Consider the following 22586-nt stretch of genomic DNA (forward strand, 5'->3'; position numbering starts at 1 on the left):
GTTAATTAACTTATATCTTCCTATTAAAAAAATTATTCATTATTTAAATTACACTTAACGCACTTTTAAATTTACATTATGTAGATGATTAAAAGTATTAACCATTCAATTCTTAGTGATTTAAGATGTGAATATAAATTATTGTAAGAATTTTACGTGACAAATTATTTTTAGAAAATTAAAATTAAAAAATAAAGGTTGAAATTCAATGGAAGGTGATTTAACGACTGTTGTGGCAGATTACTTCTAACATCAGCAGCGCCGTTATGGGACGGAGGCGGATATAAATGAATCCTCCAAGGTCATCTCTTATAAACGCCATGCAGAAACTTCCTTCTAAAAATCTTTCTTCAACTAAATCTAATTCTTCCTCAAACTAAGGATTCTAATGGAAGATTCTTTGTTCAAGTCAGCATGTTTCAAGGAAATCTACGTTCTATCTACAAGCCTTTTGCAAAATCTCTTATATGCTCTAAGTTAACCCACACGAGCTGCAGACGGGTGACGGAATCTCTTGTGCTGTTGCACTTCAATGAGGAATATATATCAAGTCGGCTAGCGCCAATTTTGCGAGCTGATGTTGACTTCTCTGTTCTTAAACAAGGTAGGCAAGTTCATGCGCAGCTTGTTGTCAATGGAATTAGCACTGGCAGTCATCTGGGTGCAAGGATTCTGGCTATGTACGTTCTTTGCGGCAGCTTTTCGGATGCCGGGAAGATATTTTATAAGCTCGAGTTATGGTGTACTACGCCTTGGAATTGGATGATCAGAGGGCTTGTTAAAATGGGTTTGTCTGATATTGCCTTGTTGTTTTACTTTAAGATGTTGGGTTGCGGAGTTTCTCCGGATAAGTATACGTTTCCATGTGTAATCAAGGCCTCTAGTGATTTGAATAATCTAAGATTGGTGAAGCTAGTTCATGATACGATTAGAGTTATGGGGCTTGAGACTGATCGGTTTGTAGGTAGTTCTTTGATTAAGTGGTACGCAGATGAAGGTTGTATAGATGATGCCCGTGATCTGTTCGACAAAATGTCTGAAAAAGATGAAGTTTTGTGGAATGTGATGCTTAACGGTTATGTCAAATCTGGGGATATTGATAACGCTATAATGGTGTTTAAGGAAATGATGGTCAGCCAAACAATGCCCACTTCCGTGACATTTGCTTGCCTTCTGTCTGTATGCGCCTCAGAGGCAATGGTGAGTCTTGGCACTCAGCTTCATGGCCTCACTACCATCTTTGGCTCAGAGTTTGAGTCCTCAGTGGCAAATACTCTCCTGGCTATGTATTCAAAATGTGGGCACTTGTCTGATGCACGCAAGATTTTTAATTTGATGCCTCGAACTGATTTAGTGACTTGGAATGGGATGATCAGTGGGTATGTGCAGAATGGTTTCATGGAAGAGGCTTCACATTTGTTTCGCCAGATGGTATTTGGTGTTCGAAAACCAGACTCCATCACGTTTTCAAGTTTTCTTCCCGCGGTCACTGAGTCAGCAAGCCTCAAACAAGGTAAAGAAATTCATGGTTATATAGTGAGACATGGTGTGACACAGGATGTATTCTTAAAGAGTGCACTTATTGACATATACTTTAAATGTAGGGATGTGGAGATGGCACAGAAGATTTTTAATCATTGCACTTCAACTGATGTTGTAGTATGCACGGCAATGATCTCTGGATATGTGTTTAATGGAATGAACTCTGCAGCTCTAGAAATTTTCAGGTGGCTGTTCCAAGAGAAAATTAGTCCAAATGCTGTAACTCTGGCAAGTATTTTGCCAGCTTGCTCTGGTCTGCTTGCCCTGAGATTGGGTAAGGAAGTTCATGCTAGTATCCTCAAGAAGGGCCTTGAGGGGAGATGCCACGTGGGAACCGCTATTATGGACATGTACGCAAAATCTGGAAGGTTGGATCTTGCTCGAAGAATTTTCGAAAGAATATCTGATAGGGACACTGTTTGTTGGAACTCAATGATAACGAGTTGTGGGCAGAACAGCAAACCAGAAGAGGCAATTGATCTCTTTCGTCGAATGCGAATGTCAAGAATCAAACATGACTGCGTAAGCATATCAGGTGCTCTTTCTGCCTGTGCAAACTTACCTGCACAACATTATGGGAAAGAGATCCACGCTTTCATGATCAAAGGATCTCTGAGCACTGATGTATTTTCTGAGAGTGCATTGATAGACATGTATGCCAAATCTGGAAATTTGGGTGCTGCTAGACTTGTGTTTGATATGATGCAAGAGAAAACAGAAGTTTCATGGAATAGCATCATTGCTGCGTATGGGAATCACGGCCACCTCAGGGACTCACTTTTGCTGTTCCATAGAATGTTAGATGATGGATTTCAACCCGATCATGTCACTTTTCTCGCTATAATGTCTGCTTGTAGCCATGTTGGAGGAGTTGATGATGGACTTTACTACTTCCGCTCCATGACTGAGGATTATAGAATTCAACCTCAGATGGAGCATTATGCATGCATGGTAGATTTGTTTGGGCGAGCTGGGCATTTGGAGGAAGCATTCAAAACCATAAAGAGCATGCCATTTTTGCCTGATGCTGGAGTGTGGGGAACATTACTTGGGGCCTGTAGGGTTCATGGTAACGTTGAGCTTGCTAGAGTGGCTTCCAGAAAACTTTTTGAATTGGACCCTCAAAATTCTGGTTATTATGTATTGCTGTCAAACATACATGCTGATGCCGGAGAATGGTGGAATGTCCTTGAGATACGAAGTTTGATGAGAGAAAGAGGAGTTCAGAAGATACCTGGGTACAGTTGGATTGTGGTCAACAACTCTCCCCACCTGTTTATTGCTGCTGATGGATGTCACCCAGAGGCTGCTCAGATCTATTCGGTGCTCAAGTTGCTTCTTCTAGAGCTGAAAAGAGAAGGATATGTTCCTCAGACTTATCTCCCAATATACCCGCAAACCTTAAGGCATGAAGGTGTTGGTGCTACTATCAATGAACGCTAATCCCACATCGACTATGTACGGTTTATACCCTCATGTAATCGTGGCCCACATCAACTATGTACGGTTTATACCCTCACGTAAACATCGCCCGCATGTTCCACGGGAATAGGGTTCTTAGGAGGCGCTAGTTGAGCATGCATTGTGGTTTTTATAAATTGTATTACTCTATATGTCACCATAAATTAAATTCTTCTCATTGTATCAGCACCTATTGGAAAGTTGCATTTATTTTTAGGTTTTCCCTCCCTACACTCATTACTTGGAACCATTAGGCAAGAGAATTGAGAATTTGAAACTCTCTACAATCCTATCAAGAGGAGAATATATGTTCTTGTAACATTCTGAGATAATAATTTCATCATTGATGTCTTCAAATATTTTGTTTTTTTCTTATGCATAGACTAGCGTTTGATTGTAGATTTCTAAGACATGCTTCTTGCCTGTTCCAATAGCTTGTGTGGCATGGGATGGTTTCCTGAAAGAAGTTTCAGTAGATAAAGGAGACAAAAAACTGAAGAATACTCTATCTAAAAGATCATGCTACATTCAATTTAATTATTACAAATTGTTATGAAGAGTACATCTTACAGACCTCCCACCTACCTGAAAACATCCAGTACAGGAATGATGCACCCATAATTCTTAACTTTTTCAACCCAATTTACCCACGACTTTAACTCAAGGGTAAAGGTACCTCTCAACTTACACAGAAGTGGAGTTCAAGTCTCTTTTTCCTAATAAATATACAAGAATAGCAACTATTGGCCGATATAACCACCATCAAAACTCAGCCTCCTTAAACATCTATCGGCGAATATTTTCAAGCCATTAACAATAAAGCAAAAATAAAGGTCAAAGCTCAGGCAAGAGCTTTCTTGATTACCCATTAACCCCAAAGTACAGGAGGTGTTTTAGTCTGATGTTCAAGAAGATCACGTCCTGCTCATTGCTGTTCTATTATCATCAGGATTTTCGTCATTGTCAGTACTACTTGCTAGTCGAGTTGTGTTAAGGACTTTGTCAGGCAACACAACCCTGAACACAGCATAATGATGATTTAAGCTTTTCTCCCCATGTAATCTGTGAACGCTGCCTAATGCACCAGCATTGGGGTTTGGGAAAGCATAAAATATTCGCCTAATTCTTTGATGAAGAAGTGCCATTGCACACCTTGTACACAGAAAAAAGGAAAGGTTAGGGATATCAAATAATTGAACAGTACAATGTTTGAAAAAAGCAAGTTCCTAGGAAATAAATAATGTTTCTCAAAAAAAATTCTGGCAGACCAATTACCATACCTAATAGACATTTTGTATGAAAGTAAGGTTGTTTTTGGTTTAATTCTGATTCAATTCCTAATTCTAGTTTCTATATCTTTAAAGAGAATGTATTGTATGTAAATTAAGTTAAAAGGCATAACAATAAAATCCAAAATTAATTGTTTTTTTTTTTTTTTTCTATTCTTGAAAATTTGTATATATAGAGCTGTGATATTTAATAAAATACATGTTTACCATTCTTAACACATATTAATCTTATTAAGTATAATTAAAACATAATTTGTTTTCTTCATATTAATAGAATCCCACTTCAAATTCTTTGAAAATGAGGACTCAATCCCCATCTTTCAGAGTGAGTATTGAATTTTCACTACCAAAGAATTTAAGATGGGAGTGGAGGTAGATCAAGCACAGCACATTATGTTTGTATAAATAGGACTACTATGTTAACTATAACTATGAACTGAACAGAAATTCAATGAAGCACAACATAATGGCCGAAGTTTTCCGGTCAATATAATAAAAATCCATAGAAGGAATTGTAATGAAACCAGTGAGTAGAGGAGATCCTATACTATTTGCAAGATACCTCAAACCCTCGAACAGCATTCAAGGAGAATTAGGTGTGTACAAAAAGTAACCTACCTTCCCCTACAGAAGTCCCTAAAATTAGATTCTCAAGTACTTGTAGCAGTTAGAAAGTTCCACACACATAAAGAACACAAAGGAACAAAAGATTGTTTGATTTAACAAACTTACATTGTACAAGGCTCCCAAACAAGGTAGATGTCATAACCAGTGCATAGATAAGGTCTGGTTGACAAAGAATGAAAAACTTCAGCTTGAGCATCCTGACCAGCATCATTTTGGACCTTTAATGGGATGTTTTATTAGTTTCAAATCCACATGTTTATCCACGTAAAAAAAGAGTTTCATGTATACCTGAGATGTGGGTCTAATTCATTTTAGAAACTGAGCCTTTTTAAAAATGTCAAATTAAGAACTGTTACAACTATCTTAGGGATTAGGCCGTTTTGCATTTTAAAGGAAAATGACTAAAATGTACATCAGTGTCAAAGTAAATAAACCCAAAATGACAAGACATCAAATATGATGGAAGGTGTTACTCACAATTGTAAGGTTGGTCTTTTGTCTTTTTGCAGAACCCATGGAAGAAGACTGAGCATCCACTTCATAGAATTCTTCACCATTATGTGCTGAACCAGGGAATAACTGTCTGTCCCTAGAAGCAGAAGATTCAATGGCAATGATAGCAGCATGTCTTAAAGGATGGCAATAGCAAGAATTTGTCGTATGTGTTTGCTCCCCAGCCCAAAGCCAAGGGTTTAAGCATGATACAGTAGTATATAATTGTTTAGGTTTATCAGTTGGACCGTTTAAAAATATATCAGTAGTATTAGATGCCACTCCAACAGAATTTGCATCAGAGGCAGATGTCTCTGACCGTCTAAAGTAGCTGGTTTCATTGCTGAGCTTCCTTGCAGGAGCATGCCAAGAGTAGATCTGATCAGTTGCACTAGCAATTATCTGCTTTACTGAAGGATCCACTATAACTGCAGCATTCACTAGCTGTAGGGAATTAAGCAGAGAAATTTTCCTTGTTTAGATGCTTAATAAAGCTGGTAAGAGCTAAGGGAAACACACCCAAAACAACAAGGCTCGTGAAGCAACTAATGCTTGGTTTCAAGATGTTCTTGAAACTTGACAGCAACCAGTTTCATCACTTTTTTTATATCAGCTTCATTAAGTTTATCAAAATAAATAATCAGCTTGATTTGTTTTATCAAATAAAAGGGTCATCTTGATTACTATATCTAATCCAACTATGGAGTCATCCTTAAATATTTGAAAAACACAAGCAAGACTAAGTCTTTGAGTAGTCAGTTACCAAACTGAAACCTTGAAATTATCATAATAGTGGTAGCGATGCCTTTACCCAACACTAGTTTTTGAAGTAGCACCAACTACATTCTATGACAATGAAAATAAGGAAAAACATGGAATAAGGCAAGGAACAAAAGAACCATTTGAAGAACACAGTAAATCAGAAAATGAAACAGTCAAGAATACTCTAATACTTCAAATATGTTGGAAATGAGCGAAATTAACTGACCAATATTGTGTCCCTCCACCACACCCCAACAACTTAATGTTAATTAATAGGGGAAAAACGAAGTTTTTTTTAAATAAAAAGTGTGAAGTATTGTATTAACAAGGTATCAAAACTGGGGTACCACCCATTTACAAAAAAGTTAAAGTATCAATAACATTTCCAAAATCTACATAACTAATAATGTCATGACCAAACAATATGGTCTCAAAAGAAGGGAGAAAAAAACAAAGTTACCACAACAGAACCAGAACTCGCCAACTCAATAGCAAATCTCATGAAGCTGTAAATTGATTGTGACTCCTCGTTACTAAATCCAGTAATGCCGTCAATATTGCTGTAATTGAGAAAATAATTACACAACAAAACAGACAGTAAGAGTTAACTACTTGAGAACCAGAGCAAAATGCAAAAAGTGTAAAGAAAAATGTATCCCATAGAAGTGAAACAACAATAAAATTGGTGTATTGCTATTTGAGCAAAAAGAAGTCTATAACTTAAGTAGAGAATGGGACTCATCCTAAGTTTAATTCCTACACCTATTTCAACATAGTAGCGGAGCCACCAAAACAAGTAAATTCCCTTCATGAAATAATATCAGAACTAAACAATTCTGGCATAATGCAAAAGGCAGAGTACTGTGCACTATCCTCTTGAGTATCTAAAGCAATCTAGACCTCGAATAAAAGGGCCATCAACAGTGAAAAGGTCAAAAATAGCAATATTACACATATAGGTATAACACACCTTAACAGACTAATAAAACGAAAAAAAAAAAAGAGAAATTACATTTACACGCATCAAATAAGTGGAGGGTATATGTGTGTCCATAGGAAATAGGTCAGAAATAGCAATACCAAGAACAAGTTAACTCCAAGCTAGTTTGGCCTCTCAATATAGCTTTCTTTTGTACAGAGAAACAAGTAAGAAAAGCTTAAGCAAGCAAATGAATCACTGTTGCTGTGCTTACAAGGTCGGTGGATGATATGATGTTGGCCAGAGCTTGCATTGTTCTTCCCACTCTTCTTTTGAGGATGCAGCATACTTGCAGACCTGAAAATGCAATTTGACATCAACTGATTTGACATATCTATTGTTTCATTATCACTTGATATGTCAACATTAAAAGTACAAGGCATATCCATTAAGACTAGACCAATTTAACTATAAACTAAATTGATGCTTAAACCAAGGTTCAATACCACTGGGCAGCTAAACTTAAAAAAAATTAAGAAGTATAAAGATTTTAGCCGGGAATCACAATAACAACATAAAAACTTCCCAGAGATGATGTTACTGCACTATCTAATATTTTATTTGAAAAAAGAAAAAGAAAAACAGATGAACAAATGAGTATAGGAAATTTTCTAGGTGAAATGGATGACCCACTTTCGTGATAAAAGGAGACAACTTGTACGAATCAATTAGCTCTTGTACATCCTGTGGCACTTTGATCAACTGATTCTCATTTTCACAAGCAAGATATAAGATCACTGTTAACTGAATTTTTCCTGTGGAATAAGCAACCGATCATGTAACGCCATATCCAAAGACTAGAATGCGCTCCACATAACATTAGCAATATATAATATTGAGTTTTGCAGGGGAAAAAAGGTACAAACCCCAAGATAGAAGCACACACGAGTAAGAGGTTTATGGTTAGTTCGGAAGCATATCAATCAAACTGAGTACCTAATTAAGAGCATACCTCCTTCAAGATTTTTCTTTTGTATCCTCTTCACATGCCGGAGATCTTCCAGAGGTGCAATCTGATTTAAACGCCTGTTACAAGTTAAAGATTTATCAGATAAAGATCTATACATACACACAACAGATTTCATTTCCATGAAACTATAGTGTTTCATTGCGACAAGAAAATAAAAAAGTCATTCGAACTCAAACTACAACACTATTAACATCCAAAAATTAAAGATAGACGACAATAAGCCGGGAAAAAATACAATAATGGCAACGAAAAAAGAAGAGCAGAAACAAAAGATAAATGACCTTACAAGAACATTGGCAAGCTTCGGCTCGATCATAGCGGCAAAAACATCGACTAAACTCAGTTAAGAAACAAAAAGTACATCAAAAATTACAAGCAAGCAAGAAAATATATGAAACTGAAACCTTAAAAGAGGTTTTGGAGTTCCGGTAAACTGACCAGTAGGCTGTTGATTTGGTGGGACGGGTGGCTTGTCAGGGATGTGAACTATTTGGAAAATTTCCCCATTGTTATTCATGATTTCAATTCTTTCTTTTTGCTGATCGAAAATTTCCACTAGTTTAACACACAGAATTTAGGAAGAAGAAAGTGTTCTTTCTGTAGGAGAGATAAGAAAGAGAATGAAAGCAACGAACAGTACTAACCTTGTTTTGGACCTCGAGCCAGAGATTGGCTGAAATTAGAGGGAGAGATTAGATGACTGTGGAAGGCAGTGCGGCGGGAGATGCAGGGTGGAGGGAGGCGCTCTGCTTGGAAAATAAGCCCAGGTGTATTAGCTCTACCGTTTTTCTCTGTATTCCGTAGCTTTTAGAAGGACAGAAGAAGTTATATATATTATTATTTTAAATTAAAATAAGTTTATACGCTTTTTTATATATGTGTAACTCGATTTTTATTCTTCTTCTCACAGACTGTATATTTTTTAAAAAAAAATTATAATTATATAAAAAAAAAAATAATGAAGATATCATTTTATGTAAACAACAAGTAAAAGTATTTTTAATGTAAATAAACCATTTCAATACTTTTGAAGAGAAATGAATCATTTTTTAAGTTAATTTATCACAAAAATTAAATTAAAAATATAAATATAAATCATATACTATATCTTAATGTTTCGCTAACATATTTTACAAAAGGATAAGTGAATGAATAAAGTGCAAATGGATAAATAAGTGATGTTTATATGATATGGGAGTTTGTTATTAACTAAAAATTTAAATATATAATTATTTATATATTTTAAAAATTATAAGAAATTAATATATATTATATATTTTACAAAAAGCTCAACGGTTCAATCCCTTACAAATCCATCCATCCACCACCAATGGCTAGTTGTGAAATTTTGAGTTACCCATGATGCTTTCCAACTCCCTATTAACTTGAGCTGCTGTTGACGGTCTAAAATGCCATTTCCATGATAATTCTAAACAGACTCCCTGGTGTTAAATTCAATTCTTTACAAAGTTTGGTAATCATGAGTTATATCATTTATTACCAATAAATTTATGGTTAAAGAATAAATCTTGAAAACTATTATAAGCAAAAAAAAAAAGCTTGATAACAGCAAATTATGACCCTTCAAAATTATATCTAAAAATCATTGCTGACTTTACTTCACCCTCAAAATTCTGGTTCCGATAAATACATGATGCTTCCAGCACTGTGGGTGAACAAGCCCCGTGAAGAGCTGCCCCAACCACTGATGAAAATACACTACCAGGATAAAATATGGAACAAACAAGCACAACAATTTTCTTCTAGAAAATAAATGGAAATGTCTCTTCAAGCTGGCAAAAACTTGGAAGGGCGAAAGGCTGCTGACGAGTGATAACTGTAGCTTCATTTATCCCACTCTAAATCCAAAGCTCGTGAATCCAACCTCATCGAGTTAATCTCCCTGTGTTTATGTTGTTGATTATTCAACCAGTCCCAGCCCATTATATGAGGCAATGCAAACTGCATAAAGACAAGGTGGACCGAAACAAGATTATGCAAAGGAAAAGTAACCCACAAGGGAAGAAATAAAGAGACATGTAACAGGGCATATGTCAATATCAACATATTCCTAGAGAAAAAAAGAGTCCTAAATGGACCGTATATCCCATAGCTACTGAAAGAATCATAATTTTCTTTCTTTTTTTTTCATGGAAAATGCATTCACATTTTCTCTATTAGAAATCTACTGTGCGATAACTCCTATACTGACACAGATTTACACATTTAGAGAAGACTTGCCTACCAATGCTTCAAAATAGTACCCAACCAGGAGATTTCACACCCACTACGCATTTGTGCATATATGTCAACAAGGTGTTTGAAGAGGATATAGAAATTTGATCATATCAGTCGAAAGGCCGTATTCATCCATGTTTAAAGGGAAAAACCCTGCCTTGCAGAATTTTGGATATCATTCAAAGCATTTTAAGTATGTTAAAAAGGCTGATAGCCAGCTTGCTAAACATAATAAGCGTAGAACAAAAGTAGCGGTGTTGAGTGAAACAGAAGATATTGACAGTGTGGCTCCGAGTAGTGGGATGGTTGCAGGAGGTGATATGACTTTCTCATCAAAAAGGGGAGATGTTCAGAATAAACAGGAGGTGATTGCTTGATCTTACTAGAGAATCATGAATTCTCATATAAAGGAAACAAAAGTTAAAACGCATAGTTATTTATTGTCATACGCTACAAGCTGTCTTCATAACTTGAAATTCAGCACGTTTGAAGAGGATTGTTTGCTTGATCTTAATAGAGAATCATGAATTCTCATACAAAGGAAAGAAAAGTTTAAAACTCATAGTTATTTATTGTCATACGCTGCAAGCTATCTTCATAACTTGAAATTCAGCACATTTGAAGAGGACTGTTTGCTTGATCTTAACAGAGAATCATGAATTCTCATACAAAGGAAAGAAAAGTTAAAACGCATAGTTATTTACTGTCATACGCTGCAAGCTGTCTTCATAACTTGAAATTCAGCACTTGTGACAGGAACAGTTATCCGTTCTGTAGTTTTAAGAATGCTGTTGTTGACACCTGCATAGGGATTGTAAAGATGATTGAATAAAAATCTTTCAAGGATGAACGAGAATACTAACACTAAAACCATTGCTTAAGTAAGTGGTGCAATAAAATCCTACAACACCATAATCACAGGATACTGCTTTTGTAATCTTATAAATAGAAATAGAACGGGAAATGTGAAATTGAATTCATACTATCATTGTCTCAGGGCTCCTAAAAAATTGACTTGTGCATAAATAAATAACTTTTCTCCTCAATAATTTTCTTCCCATGCTGAATAGTTTGATGTTCTGGGATGTCTCCATGCTCAAGAACCTCAATATTTGAAGAAATGCAAGGTGTTGGAAGTTTTTTACAGGTTTTACAAAATCAGACCAATTTTGAAACGCAATGATGGAGGTCAGCGGCTTTCTAGCAGAAATCTGTTCCTGTCAAGTCCTATTGCTGCAGTTAAGTAAACATGGTTCTGGTCCCAAGGAACCTAGCTTACTTCATAGAAGTCATCTAGTCTAAGAATTATTGTTCTTTGCGAAGGGAGATATTAGGTAGGGAAAGTGTAGCTGCCTCTGGAAGCGTTCTAACCCAGGACAGTCTCAAACTGTTGGTAAAAGTTTTGGCCAACAGCTGCTTTCTTCATAGAAATGCCAAGGAAACAGTAAACCAACTCCTCTTATTTTCTCCCAAGACCTTTGATCATTGGAGTTTGCAGTGTCTATTGACTCTCTTCCAAAGCATAATGGACAGTTGGGGATCCCATTGCTGTAGAACTATGGGCTTTCAGAAGGAATGAAGCTGATGAGTATCAGGGACTCATAATTTCTCTGATCCCCTCCTTCAATTTCTAGATCATATGGAGAGAGAGAGAGAGAGAGAGAGAGAGAGAGAAACAGAAGCGTATTTGAACTTCAAGTCTTGATTTCAGACTCTTAAGTATATGATTTTCTGGTTGGCTAATTTCTGGTGTTTCAGACCTAGTATGTTGATTGATGATAGAAAATTTGACTCGTAATTAATTTCATGGGCCTTGTGATTGATTCGAGTTTTTTTTTCTTCTCATGGGGGAAAAACGGTAGTAATTCATCTATTCCATCTAAAGTATTTTGAGCTTAAAACAAGAAACCATATTTCTAGATTTCACAGGTTTAACTTCATAAAATCAAGTTCACCCAACAATTTCCAAGTTGCCATCCATTGATGACCCAAAGCTAATACAATTAATTCATGGCGCTCAAGATTTCAGAAACTGAGACGTCAAACCAAAGAAAAGTGAAGATAGAGCACTTACTTAGAGAAATGAAATAGCCACTAGCATCTGCATGAGGCTTAACCGACAAGGTCTTCTTCACCTGACCAGCATTACTGTGGAATAAAATGCATATTATAAGTGCTAAGTAACTTGACAACTAAAGAAGCAAACAACATGTTCAATGAACACTTATTTATTATGCATCACCATTCTTATGGCAGGTAAAGTTGGTCTGGGGCACCAAAAATAAATTCCAGATACTATGCTTGCTTCAAAATAAGCAGAAAGAGAATGAACCTTGACTTCATTGAAGGGTCATGGAAGAACTCAGATGCACCAGTGGGACCGAGGCTTATGAAAGACCCAACCTCTGTTGCTGACAACGCAAATTTCTAAAACATCCACCAATTAAGTCAATAGAGCTTCTTATTAAAATGAGAAAACAATTAATGAATTTACCTGCCTACTTTGCCAATCGTACTTGCGCTCGCCAATGGCAGGAAGGAAAGTTAACATCATGACACCACGGCGATCAACTCTAAGTCCCCCAGACTATATAACATAGAGGAATGAAAACATTATGAACTTGAGAAAGAAATTGACAATTTTTAAGTGCGTAGCACTCAATTATAGCATATGACTAAATGGCCAAGCATACATCTAATTTAGCAAAAGTGGGTAGAACAGGTTCCATAGAGAGTGCAGCTTTGCCCTTGTAAATGCTATAAGGAGCAAATACTCGACCAGCAAAATTTCCTACAGATTCAATTAAAAAAAAGAAAAGAAAAGAAACCAATCATGGTCAAAATTGTGGAGAAAGTAGAAAAAATGGAAAGGAAGCCTTGAAACATGTTTGAAAAACTGTAGCAAGTACCTTTGGCAGTAAAATTTTGTCTAGTAGTTGAGACACCAGCACGGGATGTAAATGCACACAAGTATCTAGCATCTCTTACATCAGGACCATATTCAAGAAATTGTTTATTGGACAACAGATTCCTAACTCAACAGAAAAATATCAAAATATCCAAAATGTATGTGAGTGACTTATTATCATATCTTTGAATGCATAACTTCATAGACTCGTTTTCACTAGGATTGAAGCAGGGCAAAATTTCTTTTGAATGAAAATATATTATAGTTTAAAATAAACTTTAGTGTCCAGGGACCAATACTGTGAACCATAGTATGAGGCAGAACTGAAACTTCAAGTTCAATATCCAGAAGTTATAATTTTTTTCACCTAGTTCAGTTTACAAGTTTCTTAGTAACTTTATTTTCTTTAATTTTCTCTGCTAGAGCCCATCACCATCAAAACTTAAAATGAATTGCAAAATTTCTTCAACCAGCCAACCATTTTCTCCATGAATTTTAAGCCTACTTCAGTTTTTTAAAAAAATAAAAAAATTCTCCATCAAATATTTAGCATAAAGTATCTCTGGCAGCCTTACATTTTCTACATTTCCCTCCCTATATCCTATCAGTTGCCAAACGTAAAACGAAAATATTCCTCTTTCAGAACACAAATTTACTCTTCATTTCTCCATGAATATTCATCTAATTCTCCATTTATGTGATGAGAAAATCACAGCCCAGCATAAAAAAATATAATGATAATAATAAAAAGGAAACGGAAATTAGCACATTTCAAAAATTCACTTTCTTTCGTCTTCCTTAACTACATTTAATCCGCTAGATGAAAAGGAAAAGGTACCATTATCGTGAGTAAACACGAAAATGGAAGGGTTTCTCCAAGGAAAGAGTTACCTGGCGAATGAACAGCGTGATAGCTTCAACATACTTGGGTGGAGATCAGGGTAGAGAGAGAGAGAGAGAGGAAGTGAGCTACGTCAGTGAGGAAGAAGAAGGTGCGTAACGAGACACTAGAAACGACGGTCTCTTTATGTATCAAGTCTGGGATCTTGGTGCACCAAAAACATCGTGCAACAAAGGTGAGATAAGAGAAAAAATATGAGATGGAAAGTCATGTAGAGAAGAAAATGTAAGCCCAGCTCAAGCAAGGTATTGGACCGAAAACCCAATTTCTCGTGCATCTCTCACAACATTCTAAACTCTCCATTCCCCGAGCTCTCTCCAATTTCACAATAAGCTCGGTTGGAGCAGCTTATAGTTACATTGTAAGTGACAGTAGTGTTACTAAAATAGTTATAAAAAATATTTTTAGTATAAATTTGTATTGTATTTTGTGAAAATAACTCTAAAAAATATAAATATTGCGTTTGATGAATTTCACAATAAGTTCGATTGGAGCAGCTTATACTTATATGGTAAGTGATAAAAGGATTATTAAAATAATTATAAAAAATATTTTTAGTATAAATTTGTATTTGGTGAAAATAACTCTAAGAAGTATCCTTACAAAATATAACTTATTGTATATGATAAAATTAAATATACCTATAAAAATAACTAAAATATGTAAAAAAATATTTATTTATTGATAAATAAATATCAATTAGATTTTTTAATTTTACAAAACAATCATTAATTTTTAAAAATAAATGAATCAACTCGTAGTTATTAGAAAAAATTAATGCCTACAAATATCAGTACACTTAGATTATAACATCATTTATTTTAATTCATATGAATATTACGTAAATGATATATGATCTCTATATTACTCATATGAACATTGAGTTTAATTCGTCAACTCGTTCAATTAATTTTTTTATTTATGTGAGTAAACATCAACATTAATATAAACTTAAGTCCTATATGCCTGAAAAGTTAACAATATGCATTGCAGTTCCTATAGTTTAATTTTAACTTTTACATTATCATTATTTACTGTAAAACAAATCGCATAATTAAGAGAATTATCAAATGAAAATATCATTGATCATAAGATTCATTTAGAAAAATCGATCTTATCATGAAATAATTATCATTGCTCAAAGAAACTGTCAGATAAACAATAATATCATGAACACTTCATGTATTTTATGCTATAAACGAATTTTAAGGGAAAGTATTTCGATAAACAATACAATAAAGTATTGGGAGATGATAAAAATATGAGGTCGATAGTGGCAAGATGGATAATACTAGTGTATCATCCACATATGTAATAAAAAAACGTATTTAATTTTGTATACTATATGAGTGCTATATTATTATCATATCACTATTTCATTAAATGACTTTAGATGTTATTCACAAAGAGAAAGTTATTTTGTCTTTTTTTTTTTTTTTTAAATGTGTAGATTTATTTGTTTAAAAAATAATACATGATAAAATTTTAATGTATTTAAATAATCTAAAAGTAAATTTTAGTACTTTAACAATTTTTTAATAAATAAAACTTATATATGAGTTTATATACACAAAAATTATATTTTAATTCCATATTTAACTTTGTAGTTAAAATCAACAACAAAGCATCTGATCCATTATTACTTCAAAACCCATTATCAAAGCATTTTGACTTTCTAATAGCAAAAAAAAGAAAAAGAAAAAGAAATAAAATGGAAAATAGCTCCTGTTAATGCAACTATTATATTTTGTATATACATAAAATAAATATATTATTTAAATAAATGCCTTTTATTTTATGTTTAATGTTTTTTTTTTTTAAATTGATGAACTTCAAATAATATTATCAATCAGATAGATATACAAACAATAATCATTTCATATTGCTCACATATCTTTCTAGCATATATATATATATATATACACAGAAACTACTTATTTATTAATTCGCTATGAAATAAATAAAAAATTAACAATTAATAAATATAAAATAGAAAATTATAAATCTGCCTTGGCTTCGTATTCATCCTGTTTCCACGTCTCTCTCTGGCCGAATTTGCAATTGAAAAGAAAAATAGAAAATACACAAATTCGAATCGAACTTCCAGATTTCGACGATTGAGCCAGGTCCGACCGGGATTGACTGACCAAGCCCGGATATCTCTTTATCCCAACTCCTGCCGGTTCTGTCCCCTAGTCCGACTCGGTTCGGACCATCAAGTACAGCCGATTGGTTCTCTACTTCCGGGTTCACCGATCGACCCGGTAGTGATCCCTTCCCTCGTAAAAAAAATTTTCGATACGCCTTCTCTGGTCTTCCCTGGAATCTTTCTGTTGCTCTCGCTCCTTTTCGACCATTTTCTTCTGCTAACTTATGTTGTTTGACGTGTCTGAATTTGAATTAGAGTCGTGCAACTTCCTAAGGTAAGCATTTTTTCTTTGGGAAAAGATCAAACTGTAACCGAGCTCTGTTTTCTCTTCGACTACAAATGTGTAGGAGACTTAATTTCTGGTTCTGTTGTGTGTTTTCAATCATTAAATTTTCAGTTCAACTTTACGAGATCAACATTCTTTTCAATTCTTTCGTTATGTAGGTAACATTGTTTGATGGTCCTTGGTTGAACACGATGGCCGATGTTTCTCTGGTACTATCTCCTTTGATTTACTTTTCTTTATTTTTCTTATTGTTTAGTTTAAGAGTTTTAGTGTTGTTAACTCTTTAACTGGAGAATTTGATTTGATCTAGATTTGAAGTTTTTTAACTTAATTTTTTATCTTCTAGTGCTTGGATCTGCGACATTTGCTATATCTTTGTCGGATCCACTTCATCAATTTCTTACACTGTGTTTGGATGAAAATTAGGAAAAGAAAAAAATGCGGATATATTTAAAGCAAGCAAAAGAAAAAAAATCCTTTATTCGCTTGGATAAGTAGAACTTGAGAGAGCAAGTAAAGGATGGTTGTAACCCTCTTTTGGTTTAGGTATGCCAACGTATGCCAAGGAAATGAAAGGATCTATTATGAATTACTTATGAATATTTTCATTATACCAATTCACTTTTCAATTTAAGAGAAAGTAAGAAATATTTCCAGACCTTTATCATCATCATCATCATTATTATTATTTTTATCCAAACAAGGGAAAGAACGGCTCCTTCTTCTGCATTTTCCTCGATCCAGACATATTTACAGATCTTAGATTATTCTTTACAGGTTTTCAGCAGCACTTATATTTCCTTGTTTCAGGACATCAAATGGATGGCACATAATTATTTCTTTGTTTCTAATCCCTAAATGTCATTCTGACAGAAAGAAAAGAAAAACCGTCTCTTTGGCTTATACTATATCTCATCTCTCAGTGATTTCATTGCTAGGTCCTCACTTGGCTTGTAGCCTCTGCATTCATCATCTTTAAGACATTATTGTTTCCTTTGAGAAATTTTGATGGGTTTTGGGTATATATGTTTTGATATTTCTTTCAATTTCTCATAATTATGTATTCCTAAAAAAAAAAAAAAAAATCATCCTCGTAGTTATGTCTTTTCTTGTTCTTTCTCCTGTCCAATGCCCTTTATTTGCAGGGCCATTCTTTCGGTGAAACAAATGATGTGCAGAAAAGTATATTTGATTTAGGAGCATTTGTTGGGGACTTGACTTTTGAGGAAGATGCAAGCAGGTCTATTTCCATCTCAAATGGAAGCTGATAGAACATTTGTAGAATTTTCTACTTTCTGTATCATCTGTTATCAGTATCTGTTTACCTTAATTCAGCATGAGAACTTTTGATACTCTTTGTTGCACTATAGTTTTGGTTATTAATATAGTTATGGTACAATATGCTGAAATTGGCAACTGAAAAGATATCTCGGTTTATTTGTTTTATAGTGAGGATATATCATTGGAAGGACTTCAGCAAGAACTGGAAGAATGTAAAAATGATGAAGTGAGTTACTCATCTATACCTTATATAACATGTATAGCAAGTTCTTTTTTTTTTTTTAATTTTTGAGAAGTAAAAAGTGTATTAAAATGGCAGCAAGGTGGTGCAGCCCTACATAGAACTATTCATCAGAAATATCTTCTTAGCTCATTGATCTGCAAAAAGTGGCTTGTTATATGTCATATTCACTCCCCTTTTCTTTCTATATCTTATTTCTGTATTAAAAATTTATTTCATGCTTACTTTGTCATCTTAAATGGTGGATTGTTTTAGAACTGCTGAGATTAAAGCTTCTGGAAGTTCTTTAACAGACTGGTTTGAAGTGTTTGTTAAACTTATGTATTAGCTTTAGATTGGAATTTAATATGCTAGCCTTAGAAGGTACAAATAAAACAGAGTTAGGTGAATGACTGAAGATTTCTTATAGGCAAAAATCCTTTGGTTCCAGCATAGTGAGGAAGAACACGGACACAAAGCTACGGCAGTCTATGGGTTTGTTATGGGCCAGGTGATGATGCTTATAGTATGGGTATCTTGAAAGGAAACTAAAAATGGTTGGGGTGGTTTCTCTTAACTTTTACAGTTAGCTAGAATTTTGACATCAGAAATGGAGGAAGGGAAATCTAAGGAGAAACTTGCTTTCATGCCTTTAGCAAGGAGCAAGGAATTTTTAGCTGTAAAAAAGTTGTTACTTATTAGTTCTTGGTTTGATTTCAGGGCATTTTGGCTTTACTAATAACATACAAAGAGTTTTCTTGCTTGTTTGAGACCATATAAGGGTTTCTTCAGTTGGCAAATGATTTGATGTTGAAGATGACTGTTGCTTCTTATTGTGAATCAGGTGGTAATATCATCTTGAATCTTAGACATATGAAACTCTAGTCAAGTCATTTACATGGAGCGGGAGTTGGGGGGGAAAGAAAACAATGTTGCCTTAGTTGACTCTTTGGAGGATAGAACTCTTAGGTGAACTGGAGCTTTCCAATTGTAGGAAAAAAGAAGCTTCCATATTGAGGGAACATTATATATCTATGACTTCCTTGAGGTTGCTTCTCAGTTTTCCATCTTTGATTTCTATTTATTGAAGGACTTAACATGTTTCCTTATTATCAAAGAGGACCATGTTTTAGTGAATTTGTGGTGCGTGTTGAAAAGGAGAAGAAAAGGAAATGAAGAGTTAATGCATATGTTTACTCACTTGAGAGATTTCACTTTTGCATCCCTTCATTTTTTTTGAAATAAAAGTGTTAATGTGTATTGATGTAAGAGTGCTAAGGGGGCACAACCCATTTACAATGTATATATAAGTCAATTAAACAATCGACAACAAAATTAAGATCATCAAAACAGTTGATGTTATGTCCCAATATAATAGAACCAAAATAGTGAAACTAACTATCAATGATTTTGTTAAAATCTACTTCTATTCCTTCAAAAGCGTAGTTGTTTCTTTCCTTCCAAAGGACCCCACATAATGGTGAGTGAGATTAGTCTTAGCAATTTCCTTTTGCTGCTGATGCCTTCTCATGCTAGAAGTTCTGCAAAAATGTTGTTGTTCATGACCCAAGACAGTCCCATAAGGCTAAGAATAGTGCTCCATAGGTGTTGTGAAACCGAACAGCCTAAGAGCAGGTGATTGCAGGTTTCAAAATTGTTTTTACAAAGAAAACATCTATTTGCAATCATGATACATTTTTTCATTAAGTTATCAAGGGTAAGATTGCAGTTTTTTGCGGCTGCCCAAGTAAAAAACGAGATTCTTGGAGTTGCACCCAATTTCCAGATTAATTTGGAGGGGAAGATAATGTTTTTCTGATTAAGATTGTCCGCCATGAGGTTATAAAGTGATCTGACAGTAAAAGTCCCATTTTTGGATAGTAGCTATTTTAGATTGCCCTCCCTATCATAGACTTGAGTAGAAGACAAAATTTATAATAAAGATATATATTCCTCTAACTCCCAATCTTGTAGATTTATGGAAACATACACCTGCTAAAGGCGCGGATTGTCATGAACCACAACATCCTTAACCAGAATATTTTTGTCTCTGGCAATAGCATAAATAAGAGGGAATCTTGTTTGGAAAGCAACCTTGTCGTGCCATATGTCTGACCAAAATCTGATTTTGTTGCCCTTCCCAATGATCCAAATAGAATTATATAGAATGGTGTTGTTTAGCTTCCAAATATTCTTCCAAAGGCTTGAGCCATATGTGCTGTTTTTAATTCTAGATTGATCGTGATAGTCACCATTGAACCATTTACACAAGATAATTGATTTACAAAGGCTGATACCTTAGTTCCAAAATCTCCAAATTCATTCCCCCCAAGAAGGGACTTGTTGAGTGTAGTTATAGATCTCAAACCCAAGCCACCATTTTAATAGGTTTCTTGATTTCTTTCCAAATTTTTCTATTGTTATTAACATCGTCTCCTAAGAGAAAGTTGCTCTGAATGGATTTCAATTAGCAACGCTAGTTAGAATGTCGAACACCAAAAGGAGATATATAGGAGATTAGATAAGATGCTTTTGATGGAAGTTAGTCTTCTCCCCTTTGATAAGAATTTTCTCTTCCAGTTGGTTAGTCGATTTTGAAACATATCTATGATCGGATCCTTCTGTCCTTATATTTGGTCCCAAGGGGAGTGCCTAGATACGTGATGGGTAATTGAAAAACTTTGCAACCCAGAACCTATGCCAGGGATTCACCAGATTGGGATCTCATCACCATCAATTCAGATTTGTGAAGATTGATTTTGAGATTAGAAACCGATTGAAAGCATAATAAAGTGCATTTCAAGAATATTAGGGAGCGAGTGTCAGGTTGGCAAAAAATAAGGGCGTCATTCGTAAAAAATAGATGGGTTAATTCTATTTGATTGATCCTGTGTCCCATAGAGATCCCTTGTAGTAGTTTAAGTTCTTTGGCCCTGTCCAGTAATTTGTTCAAAGTCTCCATAACAATGATGAAAAGGAGAGGAGATAGAAGTTCACCTTGTCTTAGACCTCTCGAGACGGTGAAGAAGTTTGAAGGGCCGCCCTTCACAATGACTGCAAAGCCAGTAGTGGTAATACAAGTTCTAATCCAATCTCTCCATTTTGTGCTGAAACTACATCTTTCCAACATGTAATCAATGAAATCCCAACTTACATGATCAAAAACTTTCTCAATATCAAGTTTGCACAAAGCACCCTGTTTGTTGTTCCTGATGACTGCATTCCTTCATTTTTTATCAGGTGGCCTTTCTAGCATTCATATTGTATGCATGCTTGCCCTTGCTTTCCTTTAATGAAACTCTTTCCAGAAAAGGTCTTAATTCCACTTCTCTTTCTCTTTTCCATGCTTTTCTTCTTACTATTTACATGTTTTGACAAAGATTTTAATTATTGATAACCCTTGATATGGAATAGAATCAAGCATATAGAAGGAAAAATCGATTTTCTTGTTAAAGCTCTATAGAGGTCTCTAACCCTCAGAAGATACAGAATGTAACTAGCTTTCTCCAGCACTGTGATTTCTACTTGTCACCATAAGTTCGTTTCTAACTCATAGAAGATTGTCTTTTCATGTAATTTTAACTTTGACTATGTTATTTTTGCTATTTTCCTTCCTTTTCCAGGTTGTTGCAAACATACTATCTAATGGTACGAAACTAAGGGAATATACAAAAGGGGTTGAGAACAATCTACGACAAGTTGAACTTGATTCCATTCAGGTTTGTGGTTAATTTACATAACTTTCCTGTAAGTTTTTCTTTGTCCAGTTTATATTCCTTTGATTATGCGTGTCAAAGTTTTGAGGTTTTCTTATTTTGTGGGAAGTTTGGCATCTACCTCGTAGCATGCATAAGACCAATTGATCAAATTTTTGGGCAAAGATGCTGCAAAATGACCTCGATTTAGCTTCACAATTTTGTCTTCATTCAACAATGGACAACCATATCTCCTTAACTACTTTGGAAATACCCTCAACATAATTATAGCTCAAACTCTCCTTATGGTCTAAGGCCCTGAAAAATTTATTGATATATCCATTTCTATGCTAAAATTGGATCAAAATCTGCAATCTCATAGTACACTGGTTTTTGTGTGGTTTGGATGTAATTATGCTTCAGAGCTCTTCTAATAGAAGGCAGGGTGTCTTATCTTCCAGTATTGGTACTGTCTCTTTTCTTACTCTTAATAATATTTTTCTTCTACAAAAAAGCTATAGCCCAAACCAAAATTCTTGGGAAGTCCCTGTCTGTACCAAAGAGGGAAAAACAGAAAGATACAGCCATGTCTTTGTGACTGGATAATAAAGTAATAAAAATTCTACTAGTTCTTCCCCCTTCTTCACTTATTACACAAATAAATCGCAAATATCTTTCATTTTTCAGCAAATTATTTGCTTGTTAAATCAGCATATTTTGGTGGAGATCTCACCTTTCATTTGTTCCTCTATGAAAAAGGCCACCTAATGGACCATGTTCTACGTG

General features: G+C 34.7%; 4 protein-coding genes across 10 annotated transcripts in view; 2 read left to right on the forward strand and 2 right to left on the reverse strand.

Annotated features, from left to right (window-relative positions):
- The first annotated feature begins 234 nt into the window (after window positions 1–234).
- LOC110808449 (Tetratricopeptide repeat (TPR)-like superfamily protein) lies at window positions 235–3360 on the forward strand. Its single transcript, XM_022033947.2, has one exon. The coding sequence runs from the start codon at window positions 415–417 to the stop codon at window positions 2983–2985; it is 2571 nt and encodes an 856-aa protein (XP_021889639.2). The 5' UTR covers window positions 235–414; the 3' UTR covers window positions 2986–3360.
- Window positions 3361–3509: 149 nt separating this feature from the next.
- On the reverse strand, window positions 3510–8931 carry EMB2820 (Cytidine/deoxycytidylate deaminase family protein). Of its 6 annotated transcripts, none has more exons than XM_088221411.1 (10): window positions 8767–8930; window positions 8561–8660; window positions 8404–8455; window positions 8105–8178; window positions 7786–7907; window positions 7367–7449; window positions 6634–6733; window positions 5397–5855; window positions 5025–5137; window positions 3510–4155 (listed from the first exon to the last, which is right to left on the reverse strand). In XM_088221411.1, exons 2-10 carry the CDS (start codon window positions 8637–8639, stop codon window positions 3918–3920), a joined length of 1320 nt encoding a protein of 439 aa, XP_088077537.1. In that variant the 5' UTR covers window positions 8640–8660; window positions 8767–8930; the 3' UTR covers window positions 3510–3917. The 6 variants fall into 6 exon arrangements, with proteins under 6 accessions (XP_088077537.1, XP_088077538.1, XP_088077539.1 ...); XM_088221412.1 differs by having other exon boundaries at window positions 8561–8677; XM_088221413.1 differs by having other exon boundaries at window positions 8409–8660.
- Window positions 8932–9712: 781 nt separating this feature from the next.
- ATWHY2 (WHIRLY 2) lies at window positions 9713–14365 on the reverse strand. 2 transcript variants are annotated; one of them, XM_022056913.2, is made up of 8 exons: window positions 14160–14365; window positions 13270–13391; window positions 13054–13151; window positions 12855–12947; window positions 12693–12787; window positions 12435–12508; window positions 11065–11161; window positions 9713–10084 (listed from the first exon to the last, which is right to left on the reverse strand). In XM_022056913.2, exons 1-7 carry the CDS (start codon window positions 14189–14191, stop codon window positions 11067–11069), a joined length of 609 nt encoding a protein of 202 aa, XP_021912605.1. In that variant the 5' UTR covers window positions 14192–14365; the 3' UTR covers window positions 9713–10084; window positions 11065–11066. The 2 variants fall into 2 exon arrangements, with proteins under 2 accessions (XP_021912605.1, XP_021912604.1); XM_022056912.2 differs by having other exon boundaries at window positions 11073–11161; window positions 14160–14356.
- A 1845-nt stretch (window positions 14366–16210) lies between these two features.
- POK (Vps52 / Sac2 family) overlaps window positions 16211–22586 on the forward strand; it is a 28060-nt gene continuing 21684 nt past the window's right edge. Inside the window, exons 1-5 of the mRNA XM_022056898.2 lie at window positions 16211–16592; window positions 16763–16813; window positions 17750–17844; window positions 18054–18111; window positions 21729–21824. Of these exons, the coding sequence (XP_021912590.1) occupies window positions 16796–16813; window positions 17750–17844; window positions 18054–18111; window positions 21729–21824 (267 nt within the window). The 5' untranslated portion in view covers window positions 16211–16592; window positions 16763–16795. The remainder of the gene's footprint in view (window positions 16593–16762; window positions 16814–17749; window positions 17845–18053; window positions 18112–21728; window positions 21825–22586) is intronic.

Source organism: Carica papaya, chromosome 1, assembly GCF_054855325.1.
Source record: "Carica papaya isolate Zhongbai chromosome 1, ASM5485532v1, whole genome shotgun sequence".
In the NCBI taxonomy this organism is placed as follows: Eukaryota; Viridiplantae; Streptophyta; class Magnoliopsida; order Brassicales; family Caricaceae; genus Carica; species Carica papaya.

Coding starts and splice junctions, on each gene's coding strand:
- ATWHY2 (XM_022056912.2), bottom strand. CDS start 14,191: ATGTTGAAGCTATCACGCTGTTCATTCGCCAG. Junction 12,788..12,854: donor ACGATTGGCAAAGTAGGCAG/GTAAATTCATTA, acceptor TGGATGTTTTAG/AAATTTGCGTTGTCAGCAAC. Junction 11,162..12,434: donor TGGCTATTTCATTTCTCTAA/GTAAGTGCTCTA, acceptor ATCCCTATGCAG/GTGTCAACAACAGCATTCTT.
- EMB2820 (XM_088221411.1), bottom strand. CDS start 8,639: ATGAATAACAATGGGGAAATTTTCCAAATAGTTCACATCCCTGACAAG. Junction 5,856..6,633: donor CGAGTTCTGGTTCTGTTGTG/GTAACTTTGTTT, acceptor AATTCCCTACAG/CTAGTGAATGCTGCAGTTAT. Junction 4,156..5,024: donor GTTTGGGAGCCTTGTACAAT/GTAAGTTTGTTA, acceptor TCTGTGTACAAG/GTGTGCAATGGCACTTCTTC.
- LOC110808449 (XM_022033947.2), top strand. CDS start 415: ATGTTTCAAGGAAATCTACGTTCTATCTACAAGCCTTTTGCAAAATCT.